Source organism: Terrapene carolina, unplaced genomic scaffold (genome assembly GCF_002925995.2).
Source record: "Terrapene carolina triunguis isolate 2854851 unplaced genomic scaffold, T_m_triunguis-2.0 Scaffold51044, whole genome shotgun sequence".
NCBI classification, from domain to species: Eukaryota; Metazoa; Chordata; order Testudines; family Emydidae; genus Terrapene; species Terrapene triunguis.
Genome location: NW_020715395.1, coordinates 1,848 through 22,989, shown reverse-complemented (window position 1 = coordinate 22,989; position 21,142 = coordinate 1,848). Strand labels below are relative to the sequence as shown.

The 21,142-nt window shown below is 48.9% G+C and overlaps 1 protein-coding gene across 1 annotated transcript; it reads right to left on the bottom strand.

Moving 5' to 3' along the window:
• Positions 1-10,019: 10,019 nt before the first annotated feature.
• LOC113405812 (GTPase IMAP family member 8-like) lies at positions 10,020-19,648 on the bottom strand (the record flags this gene model as incomplete). Its single annotated transcript, XM_026647068.1, has 2 exons — positions 10,020-10,879; positions 18,864-19,648. Coding segments are annotated over 2 exons (1,645 nt in total), but the record flags the coding sequence as incomplete, so codon positions are not given.
• Between the last annotated feature and the right edge of the window lie 1,494 nt (positions 19,649-21,142).

Here is a 21,142-nt window from a genome sequence, read left to right as displayed (position 1 = left end):
CTCCGCCGTCAGAGCCGGGCGCCCGGCCAGCACCCGCTGCCCTCCGCTCCGCCGTCAGAGCCGGGCGCCTGGCCGGCACCCGCTGCCCTACGCTCCACCTTCGGAGCTGGGTAGCGATATATGTACTTGGGGGGAGGGGCGAGGGGAAGGCACAAACAACCACAGACACAAAGAAGGAGGGGCCCAATCAAATATGTTTGAGAACCACTGCTCTAGGCTACACAACCTCTCAGCACAATGACCCTATGATCACAATAAGAATAGTCAGAGGGGAAGATTTTTGCATAAGAATTGTAAATACCATCAGTGGGCCCTGTCCTGACCCGCGCTGGAGCCAAGGGGAATTTTCCCATTTGACACCAGAAAGCCCAGGATTGGAGCCCAATAACCAAGGACAAACGAGTAATTTTACATGAAAATACATTTGCAAAATGCCCACCACACACACTGATTCATTGGCTATCTATCGCTAGGACCGTCATGCAGAAGAGGTCAGTGAAGAATTCTGTCCAAACAGCCCAAAAGGAAGTTACAAATAAATGAGTCAATAGGCAACAAAATAACAATAAAAGTAAAGAACTAGCCCCCCCCCTTTATAAATCTGGCAGGTCCAGACGAACAGCTCCTGCCTGCTTTATCGCCATCCCCGAGTCACAGATGAGATTCTAGCAGCCAAAACTCCTTTAGCGGGGCCAGTATCTGCCAAGAGGAGTTTCACCCCTTGCTGACTCGTCCTCAGTTGAGCTGGGTTAATAACTTTGAAGGCATTTGTGGGGTATCCTGAGCTGGGATCAGAGGAAATTCCTTTCCCAAGGGAGATGGGAACAAGCTGCTTCCTACCAAATTATCTCAGAGACTTTAACTATTGGACCCTGGCTCTCAGCACCAGCTAGAAAAGAAGGGTCCTGAAAATATGATTTAGTGAGGGGTGAAATTCACCCTGTGCAAAGAAGCCTGTGACGGGGCAGCTGCCCCTCACTGGCTGGCAAAGGGTTAATAGCAGCCCTTGGAGTGGCTGTGCAGAACCCAGCCAACCAGAGCAAGGCTTAGAAGCAGCCAATCAGGGCCAGGCTGGGTCCTATAAGAAGGGAGGTTAGGGTAAGTCTACACTACACAATTAGGTCGAATTAATAGAAGTTGTTTTTTTTAGAAATCGTTTTTATACAGTCGATTGTGTCCCCACACAAAATGCTCTAAGTGCATTAAGTCGGCGGAGTGCGTCCACAGTACCGAGGCTAGCGTTGCACTGTGGTAGCTATCCCACAGTTCCCGCAGTCTCCGCTGCCCATTGAAATTCTGGGTTGAGATCCCAATGCCCGATGGGGCAAAAACAGTGTCGCGGGTGGTTCTGGGTACATGTTGTCAGCCCCCCCCCCCCCTCCGTGAAAGCAACAGCAGACAATCGTTTCGCGCCTTTTTTCCTGGGTTACCTGTGCAGACACCATAGCATGGCAAGCATGGAGCCCGCTCAGCTCACTGTCACCGTACGTCTCCTGGGTGCTGGCAGATGTGGGACTGCATTGCTACACAGCAGCAACTCCTTGCCTTTTGGCAGCAGACGGTGCATTATGACTGGTAGCTGTTGTCGTCATACTCCTGGGTGCTCTTTTAGCCAACCTCGGTGAGGTCGGTCAGGGGTGCCTGGGCAGACATGGGAGTGACTCAGCCAGGTCATTCCCTTTACAAGTTTTGTCTCCTGGAGACTCAGTCCTGCCAGCAGTCGTACTGCACCGTCTTCTGGTGAGCAGCCAGGAGATGACGATGGCTAGCAGTCGTACTGCACTCTCTGCAGCCAGCCTAAGATGTATAAGAGAGATGGAGTGGATCAAAACAAGAAATAGACCCGATTTGTTTTGTATTCATTTGCTTCCTCCCTCCCTCCCTCCGTGAAATCAACGGCCTGCTAAACCCAGGGTTTTTGAGTTCAATCCTTGAGGGGGCCATTCTGTGTGACAGTTGTTTGTGTTTCTCCTTGATGCAAAGCCACCCCCTTTGTTGATTTTAATTCCCTGTAAGCCATGTCGTCAGTCGCCCCTCCCTCCGTCAGAGCAACGGTAGACAATCGTTTTACGCCTTTTTGCAGCGCAGACGCCCTAGCACTGGGATCATGGAGCCCGCTCAGATCACTATGGTAATTATGAGCACTGTAAACACCACGCGCATTATCCTGCAGTATATGCAGAACCTGAACCTGCAAAAGCAAAACCAGGTGAGGAGGCGATGGCAGCACGGTGACGAGAGTGATGAGGACATGGACATAGACTTCTCACAAAGTACGGGCCCTGGCAATGTGCACATCATGGTGTTAATGGGGCAGGTTCATGCTGTAGAACGCCGATTCTGAGCCCGGGAAACAAGCACAGACTGGTGGGACCGCATAGTGTTGCAGGTCTGGGACAATTCCCAGTGGCTGCGAAACTTTCGCATGCGTAAGGGCACTTTCATGGAACTTTGTGACTTGCTTTCCCTTGCCCTGAAGCACAAGACTACCAAGATGAGAGCAGCCCTCACAGTTGAGAAGCGAGTGGCGATAGTCCTGTGGAAGCTTGCAACGCCAGACAGTCAGGCATCAATTTGGAGTGGGCAAATCTACTGTGGGGGCTGCTGTGATCCAAGTAGCCAACACAATCAAAGAGCTGCTGATATCAAGGGTAGTGACTCTGGGAAATGTGCAGGTCATAGTCGATGGCTTTGCTGCATTGGGATTCCCTAACTGTGGTGGGGCGATAGACGGAACCCATATCCCTATCTTGGCACCAGAGCACCAAGCCAGCAAGTACATAAACCAAAAGGGGTACTTTTCAATAGTGCTGCAAGCACTGGTGAATCACAAGGGACATTTCACCAACATCAACGTGGGATGGCCAGGAAAGGTACATGATGCTCGCATCTTCAGGAACTCTGGTCTGTTTCAAAAGCTGCAGGAAGGGACTTTCTTCCCAGACCAGAAAATTACCGTTGGGGATGTTGAAATGCCTATAGTTATCCTTGGGGACCCAGCCTACCCCTTAATGCCCTGGCTCATGAAGCCGTACACAGGCACCCTGGATAGTAGTCAGGAGCTGTTCAACTATAGGCTGAGCAAGTGCACAATGGTGGTAGAATGTGCATTTGGACGTTTAAAAGTGCGCTGGCGCAGCTTACTGACTCAAATAGACCTAAGCGAAACCAGTATTCCCATTGTTATTACTGCTTGCTGTGCGCTCCACAACATCTGTGAGAGTAAGGAGGAGACATTTATGGCGGGATGGGAGGTTGAGGCAAATCGCCTGACCGCTGCTTATGCGCAGCCAGACACCATGGCGGTTAGAAGAGTACAGGAGGGCGCGGTGCACATCAGAGAAGCTTTGAAAACCAGTTTCATGACTGGCCAGGCTACGGTGTGAAAGTTCTATTTGTTTCTCCTTGATAAACCCCGCCCCCCCATTGGTTCACTCTACTTCCCTGTAAGCTAACCACCCTCCTCTCCCCCCTTCGATCACTGCTTGCAGAGGCAATGAAGTCATTGTTGCTTCACATTCATGCATTCTTTATTAATTCATCACACAACTAGGGGGATAACTGCCAAGGTAGCCCGGGAGGGGTGGGGGAGGAGGGAAGGAGAAGGACACACTGCACTTTAAAACTTTAAAACTTATTGAATGCCAGCCTTCTGTTGCTTGGGCAATCCTCTGGGGTGGAGTGGTTGGGTGCCCGGAGGCCTCCCCACCACATTCTTGGGCATCTGGGTGAGGAGGCTATGGAACTTGGGGAGGAGGGCTGTTGGTTACACAGGGGCTGTAGCGGCAGTCTGTGCTCTTGCTGCCTTTCCTGCAGCGCAACCATACGCTGGAGCATATGAGTTTGATCCTCCAGCAGCCTGAGCATTGACTCCTGCCTTCTGTCAGCAAGCTGACACCACCTATCATCTTCAGCCCGCCACTTACTCTCTTCAGCCCGCCACCTCTCCTTGCATTCATATTGTGCTTTCCTGCACTCTGACATTGTCTGCCTCCATGCATTCTGCTGTGCTCTTTCGGTGTGAGAGGACTGCATGAGCTCAGAGAACATTTCATCGCGAGTGCGTTTTTTTCGCCTTCTAATCTTCGCTAGCCTCTGGGAAGGAGAAACATATGCAGCTGGTGGAGGGAAAAAAAGGGAGAGTGGTAGTTAAAAAGACACATTTTATAGAACAACGGGTACACTCTTTCACGGTAAACCTTGCTGTTAACATTACATAGCACATGTGCTTTCGTTACAAGGTCGCATTTTGCCTCTTATTGAGGGAGCGCCTGCCGGTTTGGTGTGAGAGATCACTCACGCAGGGCCGGGCAACAGAATTCGGCTTGCAGGCAGCCATGGTAAGCCACAGTCTTTTGGCTTCTTTAACTTTCATAACATGTGGGAATGGTTTCAAACAGCAGCGCCCTCATTTCCCATACCAAGCACCCGTTGGGTTGACCATTTAAAATGGGTTGGCAATTTAAAAGGAGGGGCTGCGGTTTTTGGGTTAACGTGCAGCACAAACCCAACTAACCCCCCGCCACACACACACCCAATTCTCTGGGATGATCGCTTCACCCCTGCCCCCACCGCGTGGCTAACAGCGGGGAACATTTCTGTTCAGCCACAGGCAAACAGCCCAGTAGGAACAGGCACCTCTGAATGTCCCCTTAATAAAATCACCCTATTTCAACCAGGTGACCATGAATGATATCACTCTCCTGAGCATAACACAGAGAGATAAAGAACAGATGTTGTTTGAATGCCAGCAAACACCGGGACCATACACTGTGTTATGCCATGATTCCAGACTGGCCTGGCGTGGTAAAGTGTCTTTCCATGGAGGACGGAATAAGGCTGCCCTCCCCAGAAACCTTTTGCAAAGGCTTTGGGAGTACATCCAGGAGAGCTTTATGGAGATGTCCCGAGGATTTCCGTTCCATCCCCAGACACGTTAACAGACTTTTCCAGTAGCTGTACTGGCCACAAATGCCAGGGCAAATTAATCATTAAACACGCTTGCTTTTAAACCATGTATAATATTTACAAAGATACACTCACCAGAGGTCCCTTCTCCGCCTTCAGGGTCTGGGAGCACGCCTTGGGTGGGTTCGGAGGGTACTGGTGCCAAGTCCAGGGTGAGAAACAGATCCTGGCTGTTGGGGAAACCAGTTTCTCCACTTCCTTGCTGTGAGCTACCTTCAACCTCCTCATCATCATCTTCCTCGTCCCCAAAACCCACTTCCGTGTTGCGTTCTACTCCATTGAAGGAGTCAAAGCACAGGGTTGGGGTACTGGTGGCTGCACCCCCTAAAATGGCATGCAGCTCATCATAGAAGCGGCATGTTTGGGGCTGTGACCCGGAGTGGCCGTTTGCCTCTCTGGTTTTTTGGTAGGCTTGCCTGAGCTCCTTAATTTTCATGTGGCACTGCCGCGAGTCCCTGTTATAGCCTCTGTCCTTCATGCCCTTGGAGATTTTTTCAAATGTTTTGGCATTTCGTTTACTGGAACGGAGTTCAGCTAGCACTGATTCGTCTCCCCATACAGCGATCAGATCCCGTACCTCCCGTTCGGTCCATGCTGGAGCTCTTTTGCGATTCTGGGACTCCATGGGTCACCTCTGCTGATGAGCTCTGCATGTTCATCTGTGTTGATCAGCTTGCCACGCTGGCCAAACAGGAAATGAAATTCAAAAATTCGCGGGGCTTTTCCTGTCTACCTCGCCAGTGCATCTGAGTTGAGAGCGCTGTCCAGAGCGGTCACAATGGAGCACTCTGGGATAGCTCCCGGAGGCCAATACCGTCGAATTGCATCCACACTACCCCAAATTCGACCCCGCAAGGCCGATTTCAGCTCTAATCCCCTCGTTGGGGATGGAGTAAAGAAATTGATTTTAAGAGCCCTTTAAGTCGGAAAAAAGGGCTTCGTCATGTGGACGGGTGCAGCGTTAAATCGAGGTAATGCTGCTAAATTTGACCTAAAATCGTAGTGTAGACCAGGCCTAGGATTGTTCCATTTAAAAAAGAGATGACTAAGGGGAATAGGATAGAGTCTATACAATTATGTGTGGTATTGAGAAAGGGAATAGGGCTGTGTTATTGACTCCATCACATAACACAAGAACTAGAGGTGATCTGATGAAATGAATATGCAGCAGGTTTAAAACAAACAAAAGGAAGTACTTCTTCACACAGTCAACCTGTGGAATTCATTGCCAGGGATGTTGCCAAAAATATACCAGGGTTCAAAAAAGAATTAGATAAGTTGATGGAGACAGTATTTGGTCCTGCCATGAGGGCAGGGGACTGGACTTGATGACCTCTCGAGGTCCCTTCCAGTCCTAGAATCTATGAATCTATGAATGTATAAGTCCATCAATGGCTATTAGCCAAGATGATCAGTGACTCAATCCCCATGCTCTGGGTGTCCTAAAACTCTGACCACCAGAAGCTGGGAGTGGACAAGACGGGAGGATCACTCGATGGCTGCCTGTTCTATTAATTCCCTCTTAAGTACCTGACACTGGCCGCTGTTGGAAGACGGGATCCTGGGCTAGATGGACCATTGGTCTGACACAGTGTGGCCGTTCTTATGTTCTTATGGCTGGTGTTCAATTTCAGTTTATGATTTTTTACAAACACATTGAAATATTTTAATGAGTTCTCAGATTTTTAAAAAGTCTAAATTCTTTTCTATCTAAGTGTCAATATAAACATGTTCAGAGATGGGGCCTGTAACTGAAATGTTATGGGTGAATTTCACCCCTGTACAGAGGCAGCACACACAGCACCATCATTTAAATCCACTTAAAGATGTATTTTAAGGACTTAAGTTGGTTTAAAGTGGTGCCTTGGCCTGGAGCTGACTCTCTGCACTAGGGTGATTTTCACCCTAAGGGAACAAAACAAAAAAATCCCATATTTGTAACCATATATAAAATAGAGACGCAAATATTTTATTGTAACTCATTGAAATACAAGTGCAAACTGTAAGCATAGTTTTTAAAGACAAACCAATTTAGAGTTAGAGAAAGCAGAATCCAGACCTGATCTTGCATGTACAATTCTAATATTTGTTACCAGGAAACGATTACTTTTCTATTAATTTGGAACAGGGGTCAGTAACTTTCAGAAGTGGTGTGCCGAGTCTTCATTTATTCACTCTAATGTAAGGTTTCGTGTGCCGGTAATACATTTTAACATTTTTAGAAGGTCTCTTTCTATAAGTCTATAATATATAACTAAACTATTATTGTATATAAAGTAAATAAGGTTTTTAAAATGTTTAAGAAGGTTCGTTTAAAATTAAATTAAAATGCAGAGCCCCCCGGACTGGTGGTCAGGACCCGGGCAGTGGGAGTACCACTGAAAATCAGCTCGCGTGCCGCCTTTGGCACCCGTGCCATAGGTTGCTAACCCTGCTTTAGAAGAACAAAGAGAACACTCATTAGGTTCTCTCACTTTAAAGGGCATGTATCTTCTGCAGGCTTTTACAAGCTTTGGCAACCAATGTATCAATAACTTTAAAAAAAGTCTCACTCTACCAGGATGTAAAAAATTAATTTGGTTATTTCATATATTTTTCACTACAACTGTCTAATATTTCATACATCAGAACCTTAGATTACCTGCTCAATTTCATTTTCATCATAAATCAAAACATGAATACAAAATAATTCTGACATTTCTCTAAACAATGTTTGTTTAATTTTGAGAGGTTTATACTACAGCGGTCTCCTAAGACATGTTTTCACAATAAGGTGTATTAGGTACAGATTTCTCAGTACATAATATTAGTAAAGAACAAATGCTAATTAATGGTTTGACTTACTGATATCTGTATAAACATTCTGCACTAATATTGGGTGAGGACATATGAGCTGTTGAGATGCAGGATTTAGGAATTCGTAGAGTTATGAAACAGTGAAATTCCTTTAATGACTTTTTTAGAGATTATAGGATTGAGGGAAACACACACATTAGACGTGAGTTTGCCATGTGAGGTGTTAGCAGACAAAGCCAATGTGCCTTTGGGCTGCAGAGCCATCATGTCCCAGAGCAGGGAGGTGACAGGGCTGGCTAGAACTCTTGGAGCGATCACTCTTGGAATGGTGCTTTCAGACCTTGGCATTTCACTACCAGAAAAGGTGAATTACAGGGGTGCTGGAGACGAGCAGTAAAATGGATTGGGCATTTGGAAGAACTGAACTGTTAAGATTTATACGTAGGTATAACTGGGTGAAATTGAAGAAAAGAACAATTAGGGTAACAGGACATTTTCCTAACAGATAGTGGGCTTTCATTAACAAACAGATGATTTCCATCAGTGATTTGTTTAAGACTGAATGGAACAAAACATTGGAGTAGATACTGTCGGCAGTAGCATAGCTAGGGGAGAGCAGGGGGAGTGGCCGCTCCCCCACTGAGCACATTCTCAAAAGTGGTGCCTTAGGCGCCGACTCCCTGGGTGCTCTTTACTATGCTTGCTTCTTATTCCTCTTTGGCCATAGAAGAGCTATCCTTTGTGCATCAACTATGTCCCATAGTATCCTCCTGTGATGGATTAGGGCTAGATCTGTACAATTTATGAATTCTGCTTGATATTCTGAAGCTGAGTATGCAAACCTGCTGTATTATGAATGGTTTCAGAGTAGCAGCCGTGTTAGTCTGTATCCGCAAAAAGAACAGGAGTACTTGTGGCACCTTAGAGACTAACAAATTTATTAGAGCATAAGCTTTCGTGGGCTACAACCGAAGAAGTGGGTTGTAGCCCACGAAAGCTTATGCTCTAATAAATTTGTTAGTCTCTAAGGTGCCACAAGTACTCCTGTTCTTTTTTGTATTATGAATGTCTCTCTACAAGTGGAGCCCAAGCCAGTACTGCTGACAGGCCCTGGAGCACATATGCACCCAACAGATGCATTAAGAAGGTGATTAGAACTTAACAACCCTATTCAGGTGTAAACATCTGGGATAATGAGTGAGCTGCATCCTTAGAAAACCAGTTTAGCTGACTGTAGGAGGGAGGGGGAGGGAAGGTAGGAGCACTGGAAAACTGTACCAGGAGCAGAACAAATAGGAGTCCTACAGGAAGAGAAAGCACTGGGCAGGAAAGAACAAGGTTACAGAAGCTAGGTAACGGGGCTCCAGCGAGAGAGGTCACTCAGCACCAAGGCTTGACTTGTGCCGGAATACTCCGAAACCCCATTCTAGCACATTTTTGAGGAGCTGGAATGGCATTTGGGTACTGCCGGTATCACTTAGTGGTGGAATTGGAAGCATGTTCCAGGGGGAGGGATAGCTCAGTGGTTTGAGCATTGGCCTGCTAAACCCAGGGTTGTGCGTTTAATCCTTGAGGGGGCCACTTAGGGATCTGTAGCACAAATCAGTACTTGGTCCTGCTAGTGAAGGCAGGGGGCTGGACTCGCTGACCTTTCAGGGTCCCTTCCAGCTCTATGAGATAGGTACATCTCCATATATTATGGGGTTTTTTTCCTTTTTTTTAAAGGATGGAAGTGCATTTTTTAATTTTTTTTTCTTCGCTGCTTTGCAGCAGGTGGCGCCTTTTTTAATGTGTTCTCACCCCCTGCTCTTAGAACCTGGCTACGCCACTGACTGTCGGGAACAATCCTCCAAAGTCTCAATCCCCCAAGACCTGGAGAAAACGGGACATAGGCTCTGAAGTCACGTGGAGTACGTCTACACAGCATTTTGGAGCAAGCATCCCAGCCTGGGCTAGCAGGTCTCGCACTAGTGCTCTAAAAACAGCTTTAGAGACAGCTCTGGGAAGTTTCAGCTCGAGCTGAAGCTCGGGTTCTGAAGCCTGAGGGTTTGGGTGGGCTTTTATCAACCTGGGCTGAGAGACGTGCTCCCGCGCACTCCAAAATGCCGTGCAGACACACCCTGAGGTGCTTTCAAAAATGTTACTTAGGAAGAGTTAAAAGTTCTTTTCCCTCCGTCTCTAATTCCTGAGCCTCTACAAAGCCTGGTAAATCCACAGGAGAACCAGACAACAGACGTAGCTCAGTTACCATCATTTCAGAACTTCAGCCATTTTGGCATTAGAACACTTGGCACTGGGAAAAGGAAACCCCATGGATTAGGATTATTTTTATCAACCTTGGATTTTTGTTTTTTCTCATAGGATTTCTGTGTTTCTATCCATTCTCTAAGCTCAGCCTCCTCTATTTCACACCGACGTGGTCTTTCATCTTTCTCACAAAACCTGGCTTTTACCCTTTGAAGCTTCTCAGCCTTTTCATACACCTCATTAGTGTAGAACGGTTGGTCTTTATTCTCCTCCTCCACCATATCAGCAATCTTAGTCAGCAGCTTTTCAGCCCAGGCAGCCCGTTCATCCCTTGTAGCTTTATTGTTGAAAGTGCAGTATCGGCCCTGACACTGTTCGAGCAGCTGCAGAAGATGTTTGTTACCCAAGTAGGAGATACACTCCTCCAGGGTTCCACTCCATAAGTCTTCTCTGCGGGTGAATAAGATGATTGTGTACTTCATGGCCTCGGGGCCAAAAATCTCTTGTACTCTCCTCACGGCGCGCTGGTCTTCCTCAGTGAAACGGCCCAGCTGGGTCACCAGCACCAGAGCGTGGGGGCCTGGGGAGGAGAGTGCGACACAGCGACAGATCTCATTGGTGGTTTGTTCACCAGAGCACTTGGTGTCAAAAATAGCAGGCGTGTCGATAACCACAACCTTCCTTCCTTTCCAGGTCCTGATGCCTTCACTACAATTCTGCGTAACAGGCTTTGCCGCCAGTACAGACTTAAACGTCTCCTGCCCAAGGATGGTGTTTCCTGTTGCACTTTTCCCACCTCCACTCTTACCGACGAGGATGATCCTCAGTGCTGATTCCCCAGTGAGTCGGCTGCTGCTCCCCAGCCCTGTTGGGAACAAGTGTGACAGATTCAGAACATCACTGCGCAAGTACCAGAGAGGTGGCACAGAACTAAGATTTGTGGCCCTGTGCTCACACTTGGCTTAATGCTTTAACTTTCTATGGAAGGGTAAATGGGTGGAGAAAGGGGTTACTGATCTGGTTGTTAAATCCTAGAGGTCTTGGATCCAAATGAATCCTGCTGAAAGTGAAGTGAGCTTACGTCTCATCCTAGTGAAACTTTATTACATTGGGAAAACCTCGCACAGCACAGCACTTTGCACCATCTGGTGAGGACAGACCTAGGACTGGAGGACTGGGGAGTGCTGCATTCAGGACTGAGGCCTGTTAATGGAGCTGTGTTCGGTCCCAGACAGAAGCAGCAGACGAGGACTGGAGTTTATTGGCACAGCCGTGGGGCCAAGGCTGGAGAAGCGCCGAATGCAGCAAGTTGGGGCTGGTTTGAAATGAGGCTGGGACAGGATAAACTGGTGATATAGAGATGGATGGGGAGGGAAGGCTGCAGCCCCAGGATTGGAAGGGGAGAGGTGCTGTGAAATCAGATTGAGGTTCATGGGCGGATCTCTGGGATACATGCGCATGTCACTTGACTCTGTGCCCATTGTGGGGAGTGAAAGACCCCCAGGAGCAGGCCGAGCCCTTTCTGAGAGATTGGCAGCATCCCCAAGAGGAGGTAACCCCAGCGCCCACCCTGCAGCACACCTAATCCAGCCAGTTCTCACTAACAATGTCTATGGAAGCGGTCAGCAACCTTTGGCACCCAGCCCATCAGGGTGGGCCTGGACGGTTTGTTTACCTGGAGCACCCACGGGGACGGAGCCCCGCAGCTCCCACTGGCCGTGGTTCACCGTTCCCAGCCAATGGGAGCTGCGGGAAGCGGCACGGGCCAAGGCTCCGTGCCTGCGGACACTCCAGGTAAATAAACTGTCCCGGCCCACCAGCAGCTTTACCCTGATGGGCCGGGTACCAAAGGCTGCTGACCCCTGGTCTATGGACTCAGCAGATCCTCCTAATTACCAGCCGGCGCAGTGTCCCGTATCTCAGTAAGATCAAGGAACTAGCAACATCCCTAAACCAGGACACAGCTGTCTACACCCAATGTGCTGGACTCCTCCCAGGCAGGGATCAGGCCCGGCCATGGAGCAGAGACAGCTGGTATCAGTGACCTCCTCCCACGCACAGAATGGGGGACATGGGTCTGGCTGTGGGGTTGGAGGTCACTGACCACAGCACGGGCTGTCTCCAGGCGCGGTGCTGGTAGCTCCGTGTGCCAATGGGGAGTGTTCTGAGCTGCTGCTCCTCAGCATCACCCTCACCGGGCCCCTGCTGCCTGGCTCCCAGGGGTGGGGCAGGGCAGGGCAGGGAGAAGGCAGAGGGGAGGTGATGGATGGGAGGGAGGGGCCTGAGCGGAAAATCAGAGGGGCCAGGGGCGGGGCTGGTAACCGGTGTGAGGGTGGGGGGCTCACAGGAATGGAGAGTAGAGGGAATGGGGGGTGCAGGAGGAACAGGGCTGAGAGGAGCTGCTGGGTCCCAGTCCCACCACCAGGGCAGACTGAGCCCCCGCTGCCATTGCTCACGGGAAGGGGCGGGGTATGGCCTGAACTCCTGCCAGTGGCAAGGGGCCAGGGGGAAGCTGGAGGAGGAAATGGGGCCCTGTGAGGAGCTCCCCTCTCGAGGGTGTGGAGCACATGACCCAGAGCTCAAGCTGATACCTGAGAGCCAGGAGGGGACGGATGAGAGAGAATGAACGTTTGGGAGGGAGAGGAGGTGGCAGTGAGCATGGGACTGCAATGAGCGAGGTGAGGAGAGGGTCAGAGTGACTGCAGGGGTCACTGGAAGGAGGGCAGGTATACATTAAGAGGAGAGGGAAGGGGGAGGGGAGGCTGTGGGTCTGAGATTTGAGCTCGAACACTCATTCTGCACACAGAATAAAGCAGAGACCGCTGGCTGCTGCTCCCCCTCCCCTGGAGCAGGGGTTCCTGCCTGGGGGGCCCTGCTGACACCACCTCTGTGTGTCGGGGCTGGGGGCATATCCTGTGTGTGATCTCCTGCCACCCCACGTCAGCTCCAGTGGCGTAGCCAGGTTCTAAGGTCAGGGGAAGCGAACACAGAAAAAAAGGCGCCGTTCCAACCCCTTCCCCAAATCCCCAGCCCCGCCTCCTCCCCGGGCGTGCCGCATTTCCCCTACACCCCCCCTCTCTCCCAAGCTTTCGCGCGGCAAGGCTGGGAGGGAGGGGGGAGCAGCAGCGTGCTCAGGGGTGGAGGAGACGGAGCGGAGGTGAGCTGGGGCGGGGGGCGCGAGTGGAACCGCTCTCTGCCCCAGCTCACCTCCGCTCCACCTCCCTGGGCCTGAGCGCGAAGTTGCCGCTTGCTTCTCCGCCCTCCCAGGCTTCCCGCGCAAACAGCTGATTCGCGGGAAGCCAGGGGGGAGGGGCGGAGAAGCAGAGCAGGGCGGCATTCAGGGGAGGAGGTGGAGTGGAGGTGAGCTGGGGTTGGGGGGTGGGGCGGGGAGCTGCCGGTGGGTGCTCTGCACCCACCAAATTTTCCCCATGAGTGCTCCAGCCCCGGAGCACCCAGGGAGAGGCACCTAAGGTGCCACTTTTGGATAATGTGCTCAGGGGGAGCGCCCGCTCCCTCTGCTCCCCCCCTAGCTACGCTAGTGGTCAGCTCTATGAGGGTGGTGGCGAGACCCTGCACCCAGAGTCCTGGGCTGAGGTGGTGATAGGGACGGATTTCCAATTAGGCACAGTAGCCACATGCCTGGGGGTGCCGGCATTCTGGGGGTGCCTACAAGTTAAAAGTGGGTTAAAAGTTTCATTTTTTGTGGAAAACACCAGGGTCAGTGGTGGTGGTGGATGGGCACTGAAGATGCTGTGCCTAGAGGTGCATAAGGTGCAAATCTGTCCCTGAGTGGTGGCGGTAGGCGCTCTGCTCAGAAGGGAGTGAGGTGCAGGATCCATCCTGGACAGGACCCACCTGCCTGAAGTCCAGCCGCAGTGATCCAGAGAGGAGGGAGGCCCCAGCCTGCACAAAGAGGAGCAATGGCAGGACCCCACTAGCCCAGCACCCAGCCTTTGTGTGGCTGGCCCCACCCTTCACCACCCTAGGCCTGGGCCGGGCTGCAGCAGCAGGGCCATGGCACGGGGTGAAGACCCATGTGAGGCCGTAACTAGGATTCTGGGTTGCTGTACCCTGGCCCCAGTCAGTGTTCAGGGATGACTGTAGAATGCAGATTGACTGACCGGAGGGATTCAGGAGGCTACAGATAACTGGGGTTAAACTGAATAACTCCGGGTGAATGTGAGGTGTGAGTCAAGGAAGAAGATGGAAGGGGGTGGGGATATAGAGGCTGCTCTTACTAATGAAGCAGATGTGGAGCTGAAGGAAGCTAGAGCAGAGGCAGGAGTTGATGAGGAGGGCAAGGAAGGACGGGAGAGCTGAAAGAGTGGACACACAGTTCTGGGTATCTTTGCATGGGAATAATACCCAGTATTATCCAGAAAAGAGATGGCCAAAGGGGTGACGGACAGAAGAGGGAGACAAGCGTTAAACCAAGAGAGGGGAAACTGCATAACAAAAGAATGAATGGTGGAGAAAGGCCAGTGCAGTTACAGAGAAGAGGCACTTGCATAGTTAGGAGCAAAACTCAGGGCTGTGTTCTACTGCAGGGTTTTAGTAGGAGATGTTTGCCTACTGTAGTGGGAGAAGAGGGCCTCTGCCATGCACGGTGCACTCCAGCATTCAGCAGTCTGTGCCAGGAGCCCAAGAAGGAGATTTTTTTTCTAAGGCTGTCAATTTATTGCAGGTAACTCATGTGATTAACGCAGAAAAATGAATCACGATTAATCACAGTTTTAATCACACTGTTAAATAATAACAGAATAGCAATTGAAATTTATTAAATATTTTTGGATGTTTTCTACACTTTCAAATATATTGATTTCAGTTACAATACAGAATACAAAGTATACAATGCTCATTTTATATATATTTTTGTTACAAATATTTGCACTGTAAAAATTATAAACAAAAGAAATAATATTTTTCAATTGCCCCCATACAAGTACTGCAGTGCAATCGCTTAATTGTGAAAGTGCAACAAAGGTAGAATTATTTTTTATTACATGAATGCACTCAAAAATAAAACAATGTAAAACTTTAGAGCCTACAAGTCCTCTTAGTCCTACTTCTTGTTCAGTCGATCGCTCAGACAAATAAGTTTGGTTACAATTTGCAGGAGATAATCCTGCCTGCTTCTTATTTTCAGTGTCACCTGAAAGAGAGAACAGGCATTCGCATGGCACTTTTGTAGCCGGCATTGCAAGGTATTTACATGCCAGAATGCTAAAAATCTGTATGCCTCTTCATGCTTCAGCCACCATTCCAGAGAACATGCTTCCATGTTGATGACACTCGTTAAAAAAATAATGCATTAATTAAATTTGTGACTGAACTTCTCAGGGGAGAATTGTAGGTCTCCTGCTCTGTGTTTACCCGAATTCTGCCATATATTTCATGTTATAGCTGTCTAAGATGATGACTCAGCACATGTTGTTCATTTTAAGAACACTTTCACTGCAGATTTGACAACACACAAAGAAGGTACCAATGTGAGATTTCTATAGATAGCTACAGCACTCGACCCAATTTGAAGTGCCATCCAAAATCCGAGCGAGACAAGGTGTGGAGCATGCTTTCGTAAGTCTTAAAAGAGCAACACTCTGATGCAGAAACTACAGAACCCGAACCACCAAAAAAGAAAATCAACCTTCTGCTGGTGGCATCTGACTCAGATGATGAAAATGAATGTGTGTCAGTCCACACTGCTTCGGATTGTTATCGAGCAGAACCCATCATCAGCATGGACGCATGTCCTCTATAATGGTGGTTGAAGCATGAAGGGACATATGAATCTTTAGCACATCTGGCACGTAAATATCTTGTGATGCCAGCTACAACAGTGCCATGCAAAGGCCTGTTCTCACTTTTAGGTGACATTGTAAATAAGAAGCGGGCAGCGTATCTCCCGCAAATGTAAACAAACTTGTTTTTCTGAGCCATTGGCCGAACAAGAAGTAGGACTGAGTAGACTTGTAGACTCTAAAGTTTTACATTGTTTTATTTTTGAGTGCATAATTCCACATTTGTAAGTTCAACTTTCATGATAAAGAGATTGCACTACGATGCTTGTATGAGCTGAACTGAAATATTATTTCTTTTGTTTCTTTTTACAGTGAAAATATTTGTAATAAAAATAAATACAAAGTGAGCACTTTGTATTCTGTGTTGTAATTGAAATTAATATATTTTAAAAATGTGGAAAACATCCAAAAATATTTAAATAAATGTATTCTATTATTTACAACACGCTTAATTGCGATTAATATTTTTAATAGCTTGAGGGCCCTAGTTTTTTCATGTTTATAATTAGGCTAGAAGGTGAAATGGGGGAAGGAGGGGCCAAGCAAGGAGGGTGAGCCTGGGTATGACAACTGGCCACGTGTGCACTACAACAATTTCAGTACAAGGGCCTCAGTTCAAGAAAGAACTTAACTTTAGTGTGTGCTAAAGGACTTTGCTGACTGGGTGCCTGGAGAGGGAGAAAAGCCAGACAGAGCGATCAGAGCTTGTTAGGTAGGTGAGAAGAGTTAAACTCGTATGAGATGTTGCTAATAAAGGTGGAAAGGGGGCAGTAGCCGGTGAAAGAGAGGAGATCTCAGGCGGGGGTTCTGAGAAGGATGATGGCAGACTCCATGAGGGGAGTAATCAGTGGATCATGAATGATAATTGCTGCAATATTGGAGACAAGTGGTGGGAGGTCGTAAAAGAGCTACCTGAGTTTAGGAGGACATATCACAATCCTTAAACACTGGGGGGTTTCACATAATGGAGTACAGAGTCAGGGAAATGGTAGGACCATCCAGTCTAATAGTTCTTTCTCCAGCATCTCACCTTTATAGTTCATTGGGGCAGATCCTTGTCTCCTCCCCACCAAATAGAAATGAATTTACCTCGGCAGTCAGTGAAAGCAATCTCACAGGCCTGTCTACAGTTACGTGACGTCAAAGTGAGGGACACTTCAATTAAAAGCCTCTCAAGAGTGTGACAGACTGGTTGCTTCATGGAAATAGTTGTTTAATATTGGTGTAGTTGAAGTGAATTCAGTATGTTTGGGAATACTTTGGGGGTAATTTCAAGACCTGTTTGCTGATAAGTTGATCTCTTGTCAAGGTTTCACTGTATGTGATGTCGGTAAAGAGCAATTGCTAATTTCATTTACTGACCCTTATAAAATGTTCGATACTGGGCTGCTCTACACTAGAAAGTTAGGTTGACCCAGCTACATCACTCAGGGGCATGAAAAATTCACACCCCGGAGAGAGGTAGTTAAGCTGACCTAAGCCCCGGCGTAGACAGTGCTAAGCCGACAGAAGGATTCTTCCATTGGCCTAGTGACCACCTCTCGGAGAGGTGGATTCACCACTGTGATGGAAGAACCCCTCCTGTCAGCGCAGTAAGTGCCTGCACTGAACTGCTACAGCTGTGCCACTGTCGCATTTCTAGTGTAGACACGGCCTGAGAGAGGTGCGGGTCTCCGAGTGGCCCAGATGCAGGATTTAAGACAAGCAAGTTTGAAAATTTTACCCTTAGTCTCCAGGTGCTACAGGAAAACAAATGCTTATGAGTCTGTCGGGTGACAGCAGCAAAATTCCTTTCATGACTTTTTAGAGTCTGTGGGGGTGTTCGGGAAACAATTTAGAAGGAAGTTTGCAATGGGACATGTCAGCAGAAAAAGCCAGTATGGCTTTGGGCTGCAGAGGCGTAACGTCCTAGAGCAGAGAGGGGAGAGAGCCCCTAGGGCTCGGAGAGTGATCACAATTGGAATATTGCAGTCAGATCTCAACACTTCATCACCAGGCAGGGTAAGTTACAGGGGTTCTAGAGAACAGCAATAAAACTGACTGGCGTTTTGGAAGGATGGACTTGTTGGGTGGCTCAAGGATTTATAACTGAGAATAATGGTATAATACTGAGCCAAAAGAAAACGTAAGGTAACAGGAAAACTTCCTAACAGATAGAGCCACCTCTTAAGTGATAAAAGCCCCATCAAAACTAATTGCATAAAACTAATTTGAAAAAAAAAATGGAGACTGCAGAGTAGGGAACAACCCTCCAACATTTCCCAATATAGACATTCAACATGAATTAGTAGGTCTCTTCCATCCACCTCTAATTTCATTGACGCTATCAAATCTGGTAAAAACACACAGGAGAACCATAGGAAGTGAGTTCTGTGGGCCCGTGGTGCCTGGGCACCAGGAATATTCCTGGCCCAGGGCCCAGCTCCAGCAATGTTTGAGGCCAGGTCTCTCCCTCGCCCCTGCCTTCCCCCCCCCCCCCCCCCCCCCCCCCCCCCCCCCCGGGGTTTTAAACCCCCCCCCCCCCCCCGGGGTCCCCACTCATCACCGGCAGCGCAGCAGAGCTGAGCGGCTCCCTGCCTGCTTGCTCCACGTGGCTGCTGCCCCCTCCCTGCGGCCCTTGGGCGGGGTGGGTCTGTGTCCCACCCCAAGCGCCCCTGCAGTCAATAGGAACTACAAAATGGATGTAACTTAATCCCGATCATCACTGGGACAGTGCTGAGCACCTGGAACAGTGGGCTTGTCTACACTACCCACCGGATCGCAATAATTGACTGCCAAGCACTCTCCCGTCGACTCCGGTACTCCACCAGAACGAGGAGCGCAAGCGGAGTCGACGGGAGAGTGTCAGCTGTCGACTTACCGCAGTGAAGACACCGCAGTAAGTAGATCTAAGTATGTCGACTTCAGCTACGCTATTCACGTAGCTAGAGTTGCGTATCTTAGATAGGTTCCTTAGGGCTTATCGACACTACTGCGCGGGATCAAACATACAATGAAACGTACCTTTGTTTTCTTCTCTCAGCAGTGTTGATTTTTTCCTATAGGATTTCTCTGTTTCCATGGATGAGTGCTCTTCCTCTTGAGCTGTTTCCTGTCTATCCACTTGCATTTCATCTTCCACTTTGCCCATCTTATTTTTACTTTTATCTGTCTCATCTTCTTTTAGAAGCTTCTCAGGTGCTTTACACACCAGATGGTCTTTATTCCTCTCCACCATATCAGCAATCTTAGTCATCAGCTCTTCAGCCTGGGCAGCCCGTTCCGCCTCTGTAGCTTTATTGTTGAAAGCGCAGTATCGGCCCTGACACTGTTCGATCAGCTGCAGAAGATGTTTGTTATCCGAGTGGGAGATATACTCCTCCAGGGTTCCACTCCGTAAGTCTTCTCTGCCGGTGAATAAGACGATTGTGTACTTCATGGCCTCGGGGCCAAAAATCTCTTGTACTCTCCTCACGGCGCGCTGGTCTTCCTCAGTGAAACGGCCCAGCTGGATCACCAGCACCAGCGCATGGGGGCCTGAGGAGGAGAGCGCGACACAGCGACAGATCTCATGGGTGGTTTGTTCATTAGAGGGCTTGGTGTCAAAAATAGCAGGCGTGTCAATAACCACAACCTTCCTTCCTTTCCAGGTCCTGATGCCTTCACTACAATTCTGCGTAACAGGCTTTGCCGCCAGTACAGACTTAAACGTCTCCCGCCCAAGGACGGTGTTTCCTGTTGCACTTTTCCCACCTCCACTCTTACCGACGAGGATGATCCTCAGTTCTGATTCCCCAGTGAGTCGGCTGCCGCTCCCCGGCCCTGTTGGGAACAAGTGTGACAGATTCAGAACATCACTGCGCAGGTACCAGAGAGGTGGCAGAGAACTAAGATTTGTGGCCCTGTGCTCACACTTGGCTTAACGCTTTAACTTTCTATGGAAGGAAATGGACAGCCAAGGGGGCTACTGATCAAGTCAGTAAATCCTAGAGGTCTTGGATCCAAATGAATCCTGCTGACAGTGAAGTGAGCTCACGTCTCATCCTAGTGAACTTTTATACACTGGGAAAACCTCGCACAGCACAGCACTTTGCAACATCTGGTGAGGACAGACCGAGGACTGGAGGACTGGGGAGTGCTGTAGGTCAGGACTGCGGCCTGTCAATGGAGCTGTGTTTGGTCCCAGACTGAAGCAGCAGACGAGGACTGGAGTTTATTGGCACAGCTGTGGGTCGAAGGCTGGAGAAGTGCCGGATGCAGCAAGTTGGGGCTGGTTTGTAATAAGGACTGGACAGGGTGAATTGGGGGTAAGGAGGGAAGTATGGAGCCCCAGGACTGAAACAGGACGGGGTTGCTGAGAGTTCAGACTGAGGTTCATGAATGGATCTTTGAGACACATTTGCATGTCACATGATTCCGTGCCCATTGTAAGAAGTGAAATATTCCCGGGATTGTGTTCAATTCCAAACATGAAACCAGCATGCACGGCCATGAATCCTGCTACTGCTTGGCAAGAGTACAAAAATATACAATATCTGGCCAGCTGTTTGGGATAAACCGAGGGCCGGGGGAACAGGGGGTCCTGCAATTCAAGACTGATGTGCATAAGCAGAGCCGGATAGGAAGCCCAAGAACTGATATAGGAAGCTGGTGGCAGGTGAGAACCGAAGTTCCTGAGCCAAGCTGCAAGAATATTTTGCTTATCACCTGAGAGCACTGGCCCATTACTCTGGGTAAAGCGGTGGATGTTTTGTTTAGCAGTGTCCTGTGTTGGGAGGGAGTACCGGGATGATGGAAGACTGGCAGCCTGTGGGGTAGTGTTAAGGTAGATACATGTGAGCTGGAGCCATGGTGAAGTGTGTATCTGTGGTTGGAGGAGTAGAGATTATATACTAGCAGGTGGTTTGAATTTCCTTTTTTTTGCTTTTGTGGGTTTGTCAGTTATATTGTGTGTAGGAAACTAACTGCTTCACTGAAATGTTTTTGTGTATGAATCTCCTAGGTTTTTAAAGGCTTAAGTGGGAGTGGAGTGGTGCACAGACCTTTCAGGAGAAAGCTAGAGGTGCAGATGCCAAGGAGAAGAGGTTATATGTCAGCAGCTGCACATGAACCTTAAGAACATAAGAACGGCCATACTGGGTCAGACCAATGGTCCATCTAGCCCAGTATCCTGTCTTCCGACAGTGGCCAGTGCCAGGTGCCCCAGAGGGAATGAACAGAACAGGGAATCATCCAGTGATCCATCCCCTGTCACCCATTCCCAGCTTCTGGCAAACAGAGGCTAGGGACCCCATCCCTGCCCATCCTGGCTAATAGCCATTGATGGACCTATCCTCCATGAATTTATCTAG